This window comes from Chenopodium quinoa, unplaced genomic scaffold (genome assembly GCF_001683475.1).
Source record: "Chenopodium quinoa cultivar QQ74 unplaced genomic scaffold, ASM168347v1, whole genome shotgun sequence".
Lineage (NCBI taxonomy): Eukaryota > Viridiplantae > Streptophyta > Magnoliopsida > Caryophyllales > Amaranthaceae > Chenopodium > Chenopodium quinoa.
This window is the reverse complement of record NW_018743292.1, coordinates 12795584-12813233: the sequence shown is the minus strand read 5'-3', so window position 1 is coordinate 12813233 and position 17650 is coordinate 12795584. Positions and strand designations below refer to the sequence as shown.

Below are 17650 nucleotides of genomic sequence, written 5' to 3'. Positions count from 1 at the left end.
TACTTGAGCCATTTTGCTTGAAATTGCGTCCCAAAACTACTTACTTGCTCTTTTCTTGTAATCTCAAGCATTAGTCACCTATAACTAAGTGATAATGACATATTTTAACTAGTTATGAGTTCAATAGACAAGAAATATAGAAAATAGGCATCCTAGTAGCCAAAATGGCCTTACTTGAGCCATTTTGGTTGAAATTGCGTCCCAAAACATCTTACTTGCTCTTTTCTTGTAATCTCAAGCATTAGTCACCTATAACTAACCCCAATTATTATTATTTCACTTCTACTAACTCACGTTTTGTGTATTCTAAGTTTTGCAAGGGGCAAACGGGACTTCCATACACGAGCGAGGAACTCCATGTAATTCGGGAGATGTTGGCGACCTACATCACATTTAATTTGTAAATATCGTCATACTTTTTGTACTATATCATCTCTTCATCAATCCTAGGCTTAGCTTATTAATTATGTACTATACATGAAACATTTTTCTAATTTATATCATCTCTTGCGATTGTTATTATTAATTATTTATGTTTTGTTATTAATGTTACTAATTATTGTTACTATTATCATATATAATAATAATAAGTATTATTATTATTATTATTATTACTATTATAATATTAATAATTATTATTATTATTATTAATATAATAATAATAATTATTATTATTATTAATATTGCAGCCAAAAAAAAAAACAGGTCAATATTAATGCAGCAAAAAAAAACAAAAAACAGGTCAATATTAGTGCAGCCAAAAAAAAAAAAAAAAAAACCAATACAGGTCATTGGCAACGGTTAACCGTTGCCAATGTTTAAAAAACAAAAAAAAAAGTGCGCCAATGGCTTTGGCAACGGTTAACCGTTGCCAACTCAAGCAATTGGCAACGGTTAACCGTTGCCAATTACTTTAAAAAAAAAAAAAAAGGAGGCATGGTTAATGGCAACGGTTAACCGTTGCCAATTGGTTGAGTTGGCAACGGTTTTGAACCGTTGCCAATTTATTTGGGATTTGGCAACCCTCAAATACTCAACGGTTCAAAACCGTTGCCTTTGGGGGGGTTTGAACCGTTGCCAATTTCCTTTTTTCGTGCCATGCATGGACATAACAGCCACTATCATCACCACGGCCACCATCACGCTATGGCACACGATATGCACATGAATGCTGCACATAGTGCCGCACATATGTCTGCAACCAGTGCTGTCTAAAGAGATCATGTTGAATTCTACTCTGTATAGTCTTATTCTTTAATTATTTATTGTTTTTCAATGTAATTATTTTATCTGAACCTCTGTGTAACAAAATTAGTATTACCTTTTTCATGTTTGAAATTTTGTTTGAGTACGCAATCTTACCACTTATATATCTCTTTCTTGCATTCAGTAGTAATCTTGCATTACTCTTTTATAACTTATACATGTATACTCTCTCAAGTCCCATCACATTATCTAGAAGGGGTATCATGTATTCATGTATCAAGGGGGACAAGGGACTTTTCTTGTAAGACTTATTTGTAAATTTACTTTTCTAGTTCATTCATTTTGTTTCAATTACATTTGATTAGTTGAGAGTGAGGGATAACTCAAGTGCTTAAAGCTTCTCATCCGATTTTAGGTAATATGAGATCGATTCTCATTACCCGCCCTTGTGGCTCTCTAAACAACAACAAATAAAATAAAATAAAATAAAAAATCCATTTGATTAATTTAGTTTTATTTAGTTTTATTTAATTTCGTAAATATGAATTAACTTTTTTTTATTTGACAAAGATCACTACAAACAAACAAAAAACACAAACTTAAAAATCCAACAAAGGAAATGACGTTGTTGAGCACGCACAGCCAGCCGGTGCGTGGGGGTAACCCATCCTCTAGAAACTTACAGATCCTGCAAGCAGAAAGTTGAGGAAGAATTTCCTTAATATCCTGAATCAGCGCAAATATAAATTAACTTTGATGTATAGGAAGTGTTATTATTACAACTAGTGTTTCTATTATAATTATCATGAAGTATTATTCAATTTTTCGGTTCAATTCGATCTGATTCATTCAATTCAAAACAACAGGGTTCAACAATAATGGATGGATCACGTAAGAGGAAAACAATTAGAGAGTTAAGTAATGTTAAAATATGAAAGAGAGGTATTAGGTAATAATAATGACCACAATTGAAAAGGGCAACCATCGGCTTTGCTCTTAATGTTTTGGTGAATCATCTCATTTAAACAGAAAGGGACAAAAAAGTGTTAAGAACTCAATTGCGTTCAACTTTGTAAGGGGTGGCATTTCTCCCCTTCTCTCCAAGGAGTCGCTTAGGTTAAAATGGGGTCTGGTGCTTTGATTTTTTCGGATTGGGAGATATTCTTAGAAAGTTAAAATAGGACTTGAATGCTCTTACAAAATATAACTAGTATTGAAATTATCAATTAGTTTACAGAAAAACTCATACCACTGAAAACTTTCAAATGCACCGTATACCCTTGAGGTTTGTAACAAAATGCACCAAATACCCTAGACCCTTAACAAATGGTAATTTTGTTAGATTGAGACCCCCTGAGCATCAAATTCTATTAAATTATTACAATGTAATGCTAATATAATGCAAAACCATTTAATTATCAAGTAAACTTAGTTAATAAATCAGATTCTAACACCCAAAAGTTTAGGATTTAGAATGATCTGTGTAGTTCAAATTTTGATATAATTTATGCTTTTAGGCGGTTTTACTGCATATATATAGTATTATAAGGGAGTCAGTGTGTGGGCATGATTTTTGTTTGATAAGTCATTGATATGTGCATTTGTTAGATGATCAGGGTATTTGGTGCATTTTTTTTACAAACATCAAGGGTACACGACGCATTTGAAAGTATTTAGGAGTACAAATCGTTGCATTTTTTAAAATTTCAGGAGTACACATAACAATTTCCCCTTATATATTCATTATGAGAAGAGCATAAGGGGGTTACATCTAAGTCATGTTTAGCACATATGAGCAATAGATCAATTTGGATTCGTTCTCTTCACCTTATTTAAGGTAATCTTATCTGAAATTTTAAAGTTGCACGTGCACTCTGATCTAATCTAGTCATTTTTATAATATAATGAAGATAACATAGCCTAATGACTTATTCTCTTTACTTGAAATAAAGTGTATTGTAACATGAATCAATCTCATCTGACATGATATATATTGACAAGACTAAACCTTAAACGTGTTTTAAAACTATTGTTGCTTAATTCATATTTCGTATTAAGTAAAATTATGTTGGATTTATCCTAGCCTCCAGGATATATACTCCAAAGACTTATACCAATGTAATTTTCATTGATATAATATGCAATCCTAGACATACAACAATAACCAAACGAATATTGAAATTTGAACATTTCTCGTCTAACCTAATCTACTCCCTCCGCGTTTATATATATATATATATATATATATATATATATATATATATATATATATATATATATATATATATATATACTTGACTTTATTTTTTTTACCAATATATAATATATAAATATGATCATAATATGGTGTTGGATTTGCCATAATGTCTATTTTTATAAATTAATTTTTTCATATATTTTACTAACCTCTAATAAAAGATACTAATGGTCAAAGTTGTAACTCGACAAATGTGCAAATCCAACTATAACTTATAAATAAAACAGACAAAGTATATTTTTTAACTTCGACAAAAATAAGTAATCCATAATATGTTTATGAAAAAAGTTGAACCGATTCAACCATTCCTAAACCTTAAACTTTGCTTAAACCAAATTGAACTTCAATTGCACTCCCTACAAATCTACAAATTCAACCCATCTCCTAATCTTAACTTCAATTAGGATACACCCTAAGTCCCTAACACAATCATTAAAAAAAATAAATAAATAAATAAAAAAAAATAACCAAATCCCTTTAACTTGCACTCTATCACCCCTCCTCTTTCCCCTTTCTCTCTCCTCTCCTTCCTCTGTATTCTACAATGAATTTCTTCAAATCTGTCTTCGCAGACGATGACCCCGAACCCGATCCTCAATCACCACAATCGTCTCCCAAACAACAACCCCTTCAACCTGAACCCGAACCCGAACCGGAATCCGAAGATCAATCCACAGCACCACCCACATGGGGTTTCGTCGGCGGCTTAATCAAAACCTTCGCAACAAAATCCGAATCCGTAATCGAAACATACCGTCGTGATTTGCAGGAATTCAGCTCTGGTTTAAAGATAGAAACCCAGGTTTTCAAAGAGGTTGCAAGTTCATCTCTCGAAGTTGGTGCATCAAAAGCTCAAGAATCCCTTGAATCTGTTGGTCAAGCAATTGATAATATTGGATCTGTTGTTTGGAAATCTACTGCTCAGATTATTGCTCAAGGTAGTGATTCGGACCTTGAGAACCCGGATTCGAGCCCGCGATCGAATCCGGGTTTGAATTTGAATCCGACTGATGGGAGGAAGTATAGTAGGTTTGATGCGCAGTTGAGGGGGATTCAATGTGATGTGAATACGTATGTTGAGGAATTTGAGGATGTGGGTGAGTTTGAGAAGTGGAAATCGTCGTTTTATTTGGGGGAAAAGAGCGAAGAAATGGGGAATTTGATGAGGGAAAATGGGGTTATGGAAGGGATTTATAAAAGGGTTGTTCCCAATTTGGTTGATCATGATTTGTTTTGGTTTAGGTATTATTTTAGGGTTTATAAATTGGAGCAAGCTGAGAGTGTTAGGGCCAAATTAGTCGAAAGAGCGAATGAGGATGAAGAATTGAGCTGGGATGTTGATGATGATGAAGATGATGAAGTGAAACATGAAGAAGTTGGTGGTGGTGATAATGTAGGGGAGGAGGAGAAGGGAGAGAAGGTGAAAGACGAAGGCGGTGTTGTTGAATCGAATGAGGGAGAGGCGAAAACGGGAGGGAATGAGGAGGAGGAGGTGAAGAAGAAGAATGTGGATGAGAAGACACCCTCAGAGGGGAGTAAGGATAGTGATATAACAGTGGTTTCGACTCAACCGTCTCGAGGAGAGGAGGAAGAGGAGGAGGATCTTGGTTGGGATGAGATTGAGGATCTTGGTAGTGATGATGATGTTGGTGAGAAGAAAGGGAAGCAAACTGAGGGTGGTGGTGGGAGTCCGAGCAACCGGGAGGAATTGCGAAAACGGTTGAGTGTTGCTGAGGATGATGAAGATTTGAGTTGGGATATTGAAGATGATGATGAACCTATTAAGAAAAGTTAGAGAAGGGTATGTTATAGTGTTACACTTTGTGGTTACATGAGCATTTGATTTTTAAGAATGCAATTGTTATTTGAAAGCTCTGATATGCTTATTGTCTATTGTCATGTAATTGCTTAGTTTCAAATATATGCATTTAGTTTAATTCTTTTGTGTGGTTTTAGTCCTTGAGTTCATTGTATAAAGTATATGATTTGCTAAGAATGCTTTGTCATAAACGATTCGAAATTGAATACGGAGTACATTGCAAGAACAAGTAGTAGTATATTGATTCAAAATGTTGGAATTTGAATGAGATAGTAAGGGTTGAGTTTTTCAGAGAATTTGGAGTTGCTAATATTGCTATCTTAGAGTGCCACATTCATCAATCAATTATTGATTAATAGAAGAGTCATGGTACGATCTTTATGACTACAAATAATGGATTCGCTGTGGATTATAGCTTGGTCGTTGTCGTGATTATTTAGTAGAAGAATCATATGCAAATCTGTGTAATAACCAAAATACTACAACTGTATATTGGAGATTGTTCTGGCTATGTTAATTCACTACCTGATGTCGTAGTAAATTCGATAAAACCTTAGCCCAGACCTCACTGCTTTCGTTCATAGTTCTCACGGAATGTTTTTGAATCAGTGCAATGTACAACAGATTATATAGGGTGATAAATCTGATGATAGGTGAAGCATAAATAAGGGTTATAGCAGAAAGTGTACAAGTGTACAGAGGGATATGGAAGGTGCATCTTAACTCGTCAAGCGATCATCATTGCTCGGGTTGTGTTATTATTACTCGATGAGATAATGAATCATTTAGCGATATAAACCACTGCTGCTGAAGCCCACCAAGGCACCAAATGCACAGCAACCTGCGGTTAGTCCTATACCAGAAGTCTCTTTGGCCCGTTAATACTAGAATTGACCAGGGATTCACTGTAAATGCTGTCTTTGCTCGTTATTGCCAATATATTGGTCTGCTTCCTTACATTTATCTTGGAATGCCTGTAAAGCATTGATAGATAAAAGGGTCGTGTATGCTCTTTTAAGGACTAGCTAAAATGCTCTGACTGCAGTGGAGAAGGAGAAGATAGATTACCTTTGTCTGCGCTGATCTACTTTAAGTAGTTATAGTATTTACTGTACTGAATCGCTCTACATGATAATCTTATTGTTTTAGCCGTGGATTATTTTTTTTTTTTTTTTTCTTTCTTTCCTGAAGGACCCTAAATTTCATTAATTAAAGTCATACGGCATCTACAATTGACAATTAACGATAAAACCTTGTCTTTCGAAAGAGTCCAAAAAACGTTGTTTTTTCAAAGGAGATAAACCCTTCCTTTTGAGGGAGACCATTATTGTAACCTAAGAAACAAAAAGCTTAAAAGAAAATAAAGATTGGGGCTTTCCACCGGTAAAATCCGATGAAAGCTGTGGATTATTTCTTAATCATTACAACTATAACTTCCCATATCCTTTTACGAATCTTACCTATAATTAGATGTATAGCAGCTGATATAGGCTAATAGCGCAGCTTAGGTTGTAGCGTTAAGCTAAGAAATATACAGAGACCAGAATATCTGCAGTCTGACCTTATCCAGATTTTCTACAGATTTGTGTGAAGAGAAGAGAGAAAGAGGATTATGTTAAGGGAAGAGATGAAAAATAGGCGGTAAAGCATTGCTGAAGATTGATTGGTTGATTAATTTGCAAGCTAATTAGTAATTACTACTTTTACTAGTACCGCGCAGAAGCATTGTAAACGCTGTTTTTGGTCTAAAACAATATCTACAGTTGTGTTGGAGTGTCTTTGATTCAACATGGATACTTGGATTGTTGGGCAATATAATTCGTCAAAATAACTTTATATATTACTAGGTTACATTTCATAATGTAGAGGTATTTATGAATACCTCATTTTTTTTCTTTTCACATTCCTTTTCTTCCTTACCAACCCTTGAACCCTTGTTCTAGTGCAACCAGACAAATGATTTATGCCAACAAGACACAAGGAGGGTTGGTGTCTTCATGCGAAAATCATTTATTCTAGAGTATTGTCTGTGGCAACAAACACAATTTTTTTTACCAAGTAAGGCTTGGCCTATATGGATTTGGCCTTATGACTTAAGCATGGTTTGGTAAAGTATTTTTTTGAAAAATATTTAGTTTATTGAGACATATTAAAGGTTTGACCATCTTAAAAATTTAATTTCACTATTTTGTAAATAGCTGGAAAAAAAAAAAAAAAAACCCTCATAATTACAAGCTTTTTGAAATTAGCTAATTGAACATTTAGGTTTTTGGTTATTATATACACTGAAACAACTACAATTATCAAATATTTACCAAACATTTTTACATAATCAACAATTTACAACCAGTCAAATCTCTAATACAACCAAATAGTCAAACCAGTAAATACAACCCGCAATATTAATCAACTATCAACTAATTACCAAACGAGGCCTTAAAAATCCTAGGATCAAATCTCATTAGGGGCTTTTATGGGGTGAGGTTTCACTTTATCCTTATGGCTTACCCTTTCACTTTCGATGAGTTTGATTTGTAAAGCTAGACTAGCTTGACCTATGAGATATGCCCGTTAGTAAAATATTTCAATCTTTACAATTTTGTTAGTAAAATATTTGCAAATCATAACAACAAACTTCCAAAGTCAAACTCAATTGACCAATGTGAGGTTTTGATTCAGCATGAGTACTGTCAATTCGGTTTGACGGTTCGGTTTGAAATCGGGTCGGTTTGAAATCGGTTCAAATGTCTTACGGGTCGGTTTCAGTTCGGTTTAAATAATTATCGGTTCGATTCGGTTTCGGTTTATTCTTGAACGGTTTAAATTCGGTTCGGGTTGTAAACGGCCCGGGTAGTAAACGGTTCGGTGCAGACGGGTTGCGGTTTGTTAACGGTTCGGTGTAAACGGTTTTTATCCCAGTTTAAATTCGGTTCGAGTTGTAAATGGTCTGGGTAGTAAACGGTTCGGTATAGACGGGTTGCGGTTTGTTAACAGTTCGGTGTAAACGGTTTTATCCCGGTTCAAACAGTTTCGGGCTAGAAACGGTTCGGTTCTTTTTTGGTTCAGTTTTATTTTAGTTCGGTTTATAACTGGTTCGGTTCGTTAACGGGTTCTGTTCTTCTACGATTTAACATTATTTGGATCAGTTTTATTTCAGGCTTACTAAATTACGGTTCAGGTCTGTTTTTAATTTCAAAAAATCGGTTTTTTATCGAGTCGTTTGGATTCGGACAATTAAACAGTTTTGGTTTGAAATTTTATACTACTTTCTAACTTTTTGCTGGTTAACAAGTTTTATATCAAGCCGAGACTTCATCACTTCATATTGAGGCATCATATTATATGCAAATTCTCATTAATTTTATAAATACATATCATGTTATGTTTAGCCATACTGATCTTACTAGTTTATTACGAAGTAGATTATAAAAGTTTAGTGCATTAATGTATTATTGTTTTATTATCAGATTATTATCTGCTTCTTATTTGATCATTTAGTTAATAGTGTCATAATCATAATTTGATGAGTTGTTGTAAGTGGTTTGTAAACGGTTCGATTTATAAGCGATTCGGTTCATAAACAATTCGGTTTATAAGCGGTTCGGTTTATAAACGGTTCGGTGCAAACGGTTTGCAATTTGTTAACGGTTCGGTGTAAACGGTTTTTATGCCAATTCGAAGGGTTTCGGGTTAGAAACGGTTCGGTTCATTTTCGATTCGGTTTAGATTTGGTTCGGTTCTTAAATGGTTTAACATTACTCAGATCGGTTCGGTTTCGGGTTTACTAAAATGCGGTTTGGGTCGGTTTTCGGTTTCAAAAAATCGGTTTTTAATCGGTTCGGTTCTCATTCGGATCGGTTTGAATCAGTTCGATTTAACCGGTTCGGTTCGGTTTTTGACAGTACTAAGCATGACATAATTTGTGTCACTTTCCCTTCTTTTGGGTTATAAAAAGGAGGTATTTTAGAATACCTCTATATTTTTCTCTCTTCTTCTTCCTCTCTCTACCAACCCTTGATCCCCTGACCTTGAGCATACCATTAGAATGATTTTTGCCAACAAGGCACAAGGAGGGTCAGTATCATTTTGTGACAAATACTTTTAATTATCTTCTCAGACTTTTTGAGTCTTGGACACAAAGGCACCAGCGCAAAGGAATCTTTCCATAATATCAAAATGAGATTGTGGTTATGTACTCTAATCAAGTATTTTGACACGTTATCTAGAAAAATAAAATAATGTGTAAATGTGTAATAGAGGAAAGAGAGTGACACGTAATAAAGTCTTGTAACATAATACACCTTCTAAAAGATGGATACATAGATACTCCTTACTTCATATTAATTTTTGTCAATGAAATTCATTGTTAGTCTTGTAATTAAAAGGTCTTCGTTGGGGACTAATTCACTTTGCGTAGATTTATTGAACGCAAAAAGTCTTCCACTAGTATGCAATATTGCAATCATGTTTTCCATAGGATTTTAGATTGGCAACTTGAAATCAAACAGAAAAACCCGAACAAGTTATATTAGTCTTAAACCACTGATTTTAATTACTACTCTCGCTGCCCTTTTTTATTCTACTCACTTTTCCAATTAGCTCCACCGAAAGTCCTAAACCAAATAATTGTAAAATTTTCCTCTTATGACAAGTTATACTCACAAATACACAATTGTGTTTGAAGAAAAAAAGATTAGTGCCAATCTTATCATAACAAATTAACAATGCTTGCTTTAAAAAGTTTCGTCAACTCTTTAAGGAAACTAGTACGCTAATTGGGATAAACTATATCAAAGTAAAAAACGTAACGCAATATCTTAAGCTGTAGATTAGCATAACACTAAAACCAAAAGGCAGAGAGAGTATTTGAGATGCTCACCATTTCCATTTCGTGCCTTCATCCTAAGCATTAGGCAAGACGTCATATAAAACACTATGTGCATATGTTAAATTATTCGTCGACCACTGAGCAAATCTGAAAGCCGAAAGAAGACATGTCTGATGCCTTTGTAGTGCTCCTGATAATGGTGGGTGTAGGGATTGTGGTGGTGTCCATCTACGCTGCTATACGTTCTTGTAGAAGATCCAATAGTCTCACTAGCATTGCCAGGATCTAGCTCGTTCATGAAATATAGGGGCGTTTATTTGCAGGGTTAGTATATCATTCAATTTGTGGAACTTTGTATGTTTCATAAACATGTATTAACATATTGTTAAAACTTAGACAATGTAACGTAGAAATATAAGAGGAAAATTTTCACACAAGATGTTGTGTCACCACAGATTAAACACGAAGTAGAATAGCAGCAACAAGCAGCCTAGAAGGCATAGATGAGCTACAGAGCAAGAAAAGCTGGATATGCTTATTTTGGGTGCTATCACCACTTGACGCAAATTTCTGCTGGAAATTTTAATGAAAATGGAAGCAAAAATAGAAACAATGTAAAATTTGTTGATAGTGTGAAGGCGTAGTACCAATTTGTAATAGAATGAAACACAGGAAATCAAGCACAAACTTATCAACAAACTCTTTTTAACCAACAGCGGATAATCAGTACAGTACAAAACTGCAGCTACTCAATCTCATCAGTAAAGCTTGCTAAACATCGACTTTTAACTAGAACACAAACCATAATGAAGTAAACTTTGTTTAGACACCAATAACTTCTGTGGTCTCACCCTCTGCGATGGTTCCCTCAGATGGCCTATAAATATTCACACCTGTTTGATTGCAATGAAAATCACTGACAAGACTGGGATCAAGCTAGCTGGCTATGTTGTGAATTGCTTCACCAGGTTTCTTGGCCTTGACACTGAATATTATAGAGCTTGTAGAGTCTGGAGCAAATAAAAGGTTAGAGACAAAGGTTCAAGTTTGTTAAACTGATCAAATCTACTGAAGCCTGCTGTATTTCTGAGCTTGTTGTTCTACATTTTCTACAAGCAAGTAAGTTAAGCAGAAATGCTATAGAATGATACATCGCTGTCCTAGTGAACAGCTTCCATAAACCCTGTTGACATACCAAAGCATGATACATTGATAGCGCCCAAGGGCCGTTTCCTTAGTTCATAGTGAAGAGAAAATTTAAGAATCAACTAAGACTTATATCATAAGCTCTTCATTATCCAAATTGAAGGGTGAAAAAAAGAGGAATTACAGAGAGCAGAGGGAAGCCTGTTTTCAAGAGATTATTACCCTCTGATTCTGTTTTTTGGGGGAAAGAGTGAGGGGGTGGGATGTTAGGAAGGAGAGCAGGGGAAGATCAGTAATGAACATGCATACTGTGAAATAAAATATTCACTAAAAAGGTAACCACAGAATTAATATAGCCTCAAGCCTTAAGTAATAAGAATAAATTAAAATCTTGTTAGCAAACATACACTAACATAGATTAGGTTACTCGGAAGAAAACTACAAAGTATACGCCATCACGAAAAACCCTGTAGGCTCCAGCATACCAAATGCTTATGCACCTGCTTCTGAAGACCTCATCTGTTGCTGCAACTCCTCATCAGCATTCCTCAAAAATTGATCCCAACCACTTCCAGCGCTCATATCTATATAATCATAAGGAACCGCAGTCTTTAATCCTGGACGTACTGTATGCTGGCTTCCCACTATTCTGACATCAATATTTTCCTCTAACTTTCCAGATAGCTCCAATTCCTCCCAAGTAAACAGTAATGGCAATGTGAATGCACCCCATGGATTAAAATCAATCAACTTGACCTTCTTATCTTTTGTAACATAAACATCAAACGTGTAATTGTCAGATTTAAATTCCCCTTCAACATTATTAATAAAAAATTCATGGATCAGATCTTTGAGCTCGACTTTCCTTTCCAGCACAGCAGGATAATAAGCAGTGACTTCACGTTGAGAAATTCCAATAAGTTGCTGAGCATAGACATAGCAACGGAACTCCATCTCTGGTCTCAAAGAGGGGTACCATTTGCGCAGAGCAAGGTAAAAAAGAGGTGGTCTTGACAAAGTCTTGTCACTGCATGAATCATATGGATGGCACAAATCATGCACCACTGAATCAGAAGATTTGAGTAAGAGAGCTATGTCACTAAATGATGTGCATCTGAGGGTTCCTGTAGAGCTAATCCAAGCAGCGTCTTTTGGCGAACTCCAATTTAACTTAGGAAAGACAGCACCACCTAGGGATTCAATTGATTCCTTGATCTTTAATTCAAGTTCCGGGAAAGAGGGGGGCGATGGTGGTTGCTCTGATTCATCTTCAGATCCTTCTGACACTTGATAGTCCTCCTCATCTTCAGGTTTATGAATCCTATTGGGCAAGGCATCCTCATTTGTAACGGAAGTTGGAAGCAAAAGAGGGCCCGAATCTACACACAGATACTCAATAAAGGATTCTGGGAGTTCATGGACAACAGTCTTTATAGAGACAGATTTAAATTTCGGATACCATTCTTGTATCTGGCAACAATTCACTTCTTCTAGCTTCATTTTCTGAAACAAAAAAGATAGCACAAGACTGTAAGAGCAGAGAATAAACTTAAATAAGAATAAGACAATTACAAGAACTTGCCAATAAAATAACATAACTGTGTTGCACAGAGTCATCAATGGTCTGTGTCAAATTGTCAGTACTAAAATTTAGTCTTGCTGGATAAGAATTTCTTGTATGTAAGGAGGAGGGTGTTTTTTCTTCTGATATTATTTGCTATTATTGTACGATCCTATGATGACAATCCTACTTTCTACTATCCAAATCAACCATCAAATAATTTACTCAATTTTATGCAACGATTATATTTTCATACACATCATTCATACTATTTGTTGTAAACTGCAATGATTATACAGGCCCGTCCCTGAGGAAGGGCAGGAGGGGCGGCAGCCCTGGGCCCAGGGAAAAGAGCTCTGATTTCATAGTTGAATCCTAACATTGAAGTGTTGTGCAATACATTAGCAACCAAATTTGATTCAATTATCTCATAATTTTAGGGATATTTGATTCAATTATCTCATAATTTTAGGGATATTTGATATGATGATAACAAATACAAACAGCTTACCTCAGAAGCTGCTTCAATGGGGAATACAAGAACTATATTCAACGGAGAACGGCAACTGCGCTTCAATGGAGAACGTTGAATGCGCTTCAATAGAGCAATTCAATGGGTTGGACGGCTTGAATCCCTATTAAAAGCCATGACCCATGACCCGCCACAGTTATTAATGGGTTAGAAACCGTCTAATAAATAAATGGGTTGAGTCTTTATACACAATCGTCCAATTAAGGGGCAGGGCAGACCTTTTAAGGATTTAGAATAAACTTGTTTTAAAAAGTACGGTGTATTAGTTCATCTTTACACTTTCATTTCTCAAATACTATCTTCACAAATCAAAGCTTGTATAATTTGTTTGTAAGTTTTTTTTTGGTTTTTTTGTTTTTTACTTTTGAAAACGGCTAAAATTACATTAATTAAACTGAGTTTACAACAAACGAAAGGAAAGTATGGTAACATAAGTCAATTACAAGTTATCATGTCTTAAATGTGGTTAGGATGAGTTTTCTTAAAAAAAATGTGGTTAGGATGACTCTTTTGTCGTGGCTATTATGGCAAATTAATTGTGTCATGTGAAGTGTGAACTATGCAATCGTATAGGTAGTGTTACCTTTGCGGTTTTAACATCAGCTGATGGTCACTTAAATTTTATTATAAATACAGTTGCAGACTAGCAAGTGTAGAATTGTATGAGTTAGTTAATTGTATGAGTTGGTTAGTGATATGTGTAAAACAGAAAATTATTAGAGAATAACTTGGGAAGTGACAACTTTAATACTTTTTTGTTTTTGTTTTTTGAAAAAAAAAACCATCTAGATCAACCGAAAAAATTTCCAAAATGCGAGGAGGGATTACGTCACTCCCCACCCATTGGCCAAACTCCCAAGGTTGAAAGTAAATCAATTTGTGTGCTACATTATTACCCCCTCGCTTTACAAAAGACCATGAATCACTAGTAAAATTAGAAGAAAAAAAAAAATCTAGAATATCCTTTATAATCAGATGAAAGGAACTAAAGCCATACTATTACAAACGCTTCCTTATTGCCTCAATCACCACCAGATTATCACTCTCGATCCCAATGCAGCTCATACCCTTGTGTCTCGCAATGTTCATGCCCCAAAATACCGCTTTCACCTCTGCAATCTTAGTCTCTCATTTTTCACTCCACTACACCGTAGCTCCCCAAAGCACCACCCCCTCACTATTCCTGTAGACTGCACCCATCCCCGTCCCCACCTCCCCCAAAACACCAGCATCAACAATAATTTTAACCACACCAGATGCCAAAGGAGACCTGCCCACAAAGACACTCTTTCCACCCCTCCATTCCCCATGTTATTCAACTTTCCCACCTTTAATCTTCAAAGCATATGCAATAATTTGCTCAACATTCGAATTTTTACCCTCAATCATCCATTTGTTCCTTGCGCCTCACATAGCCCAATGCATGGTAATTAAACTCACCATATCCTCTCCAAAATTACCAAAACAATGTTCCCACCAGCCACCCATACTACAAAGAGTGTGAGACAAAACCATAGAATAATTGCACTTACTCCAAAATCCATTCTTCTTCTCTCTGGCAAACACCACAAGCTAGTAGCCAGGGCACAAACTAGCTACAAAAAAATTAGCTTTAGAATTTTATGTGGTCAAAAAAGCTAATTTGCTAATTAGCTTGCCATTGGAGTTGCTCTAATACTCCATCTGTTCCTTTTATTAGATATATTTTGACTTTACACCCTAGTGTCCCAATCAGTCCAGCTAACACCCACAAAAACCATAATTCTAACTCTCGAACCCCACTTATTTGGCAAACTCCCACCCAAACCCCAACCCTTACTCTCAAACTACAATTATGTGGCAAACTCTCACCTAGCCCTAACCTAATCGATCGATCGAACCCACACAACTCCCACCCACCCTAGTCGGCACGAACCTGTGACCACTCAACCCTGCACACCAAACCCGACACCTCAATCTTTTTAAAAAATTATTTATTATAGTTAAAATTAAAAATAATTTTTTATATTTAAAATTAATATTAAGTTATATTTTGTTTTTAATTAAGTAAATTCTTATTTAATTGAGAGTTAATTATAGTATAAGTCAATTGATGACTTGTTTGACCGGTCACAAGTTAAATCTAGTACTTAAATTATTCATGGAATATAGACATCAATGTTAGACTTATTTTTTAATTTATTAAAATTGACTTAATATTAGAAGATCACCTAAAGTTCGACTTATTGCGTTTATTTTTTTCATTACTTTATTATATTAGACTTTCCTTTTACTAATTATCTGTATATCCATTTCTATTTTACACAGATATTTTCTATACGAGAATGAAAAAAAAAGAAAAAAAAGAATGGTGCATTATCTCACTAAGAATCAACACGAATTTTTTAAGTGTGTCATTAAGTATATAATTATTGAAATATATACTTATGGATTATTGATTGGTTATAATTTATTGATGATTACTAGTTATTTATTTAAGTAAATATAAAAATATGATATTTATTTATATATTTTTTCTAACGGATAAATCATAAAAGAAGATCAAAAGAGAAGTGTGAATGAAAATGTCCAAATGGTGCAATTAAATAAAGTGATAAAGTATTTAACAAATTATATAAAATTATTTACGAATTAACATATTACATAACTATATAACAATTATATAAATAAATGGTTTTTGTAATTATAATTTTGCCCAAGGCCTCCAAAATGTCAAAAAACGGCTCTGTGATTATATTAACAACAAAGATAAATATAAAGTACAATATCATTAAGAACCTGCCAAAAAACAAGGCAAATCCATCATAATATTTATTTAAGCATCACTACGGGTTTGCCCAGTTTCAACAACCAAAATGAAGATCTTACTTCCATAAAATGACATTTTATACCTTTATAACAAATGCAAGACATTAAAAATAAAAATAAAAAAAGAAAGGAAACACAACTTTGCCATTCCTAGATTCATAGAAGCCGGTGAATCTTACTTTTTTTGGCTAGTTTACAAACAAATTAATATTAATCCTTGAAAGCATCATTAAAAAAAAAAAAAAAAAAAAGTTAATTTGAACAATGCCCAAATGAATTTCAGCAAAATTATGTACAAATTGATATTTTTGAGGGCAATAAAATCAAATTCTGATCTCGATTGTAGGAACAATTACATGATTTGCAGTTAGGAAGAGAGAGTACCTCTGAAGCAACTATCTGACCACATGAGCACCGGCAATGAGAATAATCTTCTTTGTGAATTGTTTTGATGTACTCCGTAACTCTTTTGATTTCAAATCCTAGGGTTTTTATAGATATTAAAAATGTGCACTATATATGATAGAACTGCTATAAGCCCTGCTCTTTTCAACTGCTCTCCTTTACTCTGTCATGCTCTGCTCTACTTAAAATAATAAACAGATAATAATTAATATTTTATTTTAATAGTAATAATTAATCATAATAATAATAATAATTAATATATAATATTAATTGATAATAATAACTGATATTTAATGATAATAATTAATATTTTATATTATTTAACACATTTTCTAATGTTATAAAAAGTGTTAAAAAAATCTAAAAAAAAAAAATCAAATAATAATAATAATAATAATAATGATGATGATGATGATGATGATGATGATGATGATGCTGAAATCTGCTCTACTCAGCTGAAATTTATTCTGCTGTGCCCAGAAGCTCAAAAGAACAGGGCCTAAGTGTGCTTGGTAAGGTAGTGTTTCATGTAGCGGTTAGTGGTAGATGTAGCATTTAGGTAGCTTTTGTCAAACATTAAAAATGTTAGCGCTTGAAAGTTTGACAAATTTTGTTTACTTTTAAAATATTGTGCATATATTTTTCTTGTATTTTAATATTTCAATTGCTATTTTTTTCCAAATACTCGTACCTTTATCCGCTACATTGATAGCTAACCTCTACCCACTACTAATTGATAGCTTCTCATTTCTCTAACAGCTACTCGCTGCAGCAACTCTCCATGAATCCGTCGTCCTATCTCTAAACCTTAGAGAGCGCTCTTCTCTCTAGACATTTCAACTAGAGAAGCTTCGTTTTAACTAGTTGTTTTTTGCTTAACTTCAATCTTTCACTCGTTCTTACCTTTCTTACTTCCCTCAATCTATCTTCTATGCCGCTACACAACACTTAGCAACATCTGATCAGAATAGGAATAGGGATTCCCAGACTTCCACATGATAGTTCGGAAGATGTTGACAAATACAACCTAGCGGTAGTTGCTAAGGTGGTGGATGTAAGGAAATTCTCATAAATCCAGCTGCAAAATC

The 17650-nt window shown here is 34.4% G+C and overlaps 1 protein-coding gene and 1 pseudogene across 1 annotated transcript; one reads left to right on the top strand and one right to left on the bottom strand.

Annotated features, from left to right (window-relative positions):
• Positions 1–3725: 3725 nt before the first annotated feature.
• Positions 3726–5578, top strand: LOC110737120 (BSD domain-containing protein 1-like). Its single transcript, XM_021917490.1, has one exon. The coding sequence runs from the start codon at positions 4008–4010 to the stop codon at positions 5256–5258; it is 1251 nt and encodes a 416-aa protein (XP_021773182.1). The 5' UTR covers positions 3726–4007; the 3' UTR covers positions 5259–5578.
• A 6133-nt stretch (positions 5579–11711) lies between these two features.
• Positions 11712–16681, bottom strand: LOC110737118 (annotated as a pseudogene).
• Positions 16682–17650: the final 969 nt, after the last annotated feature.

What these genes read in the sequence shown, in the direction of transcription:
- LOC110737120 (XM_021917490.1), top strand. Translation starts at nt 4,008, where the DNA reads ATGAATTTCTTCAAATCTGTCTTCGCAGACGATGACCCCGAACCCGAT.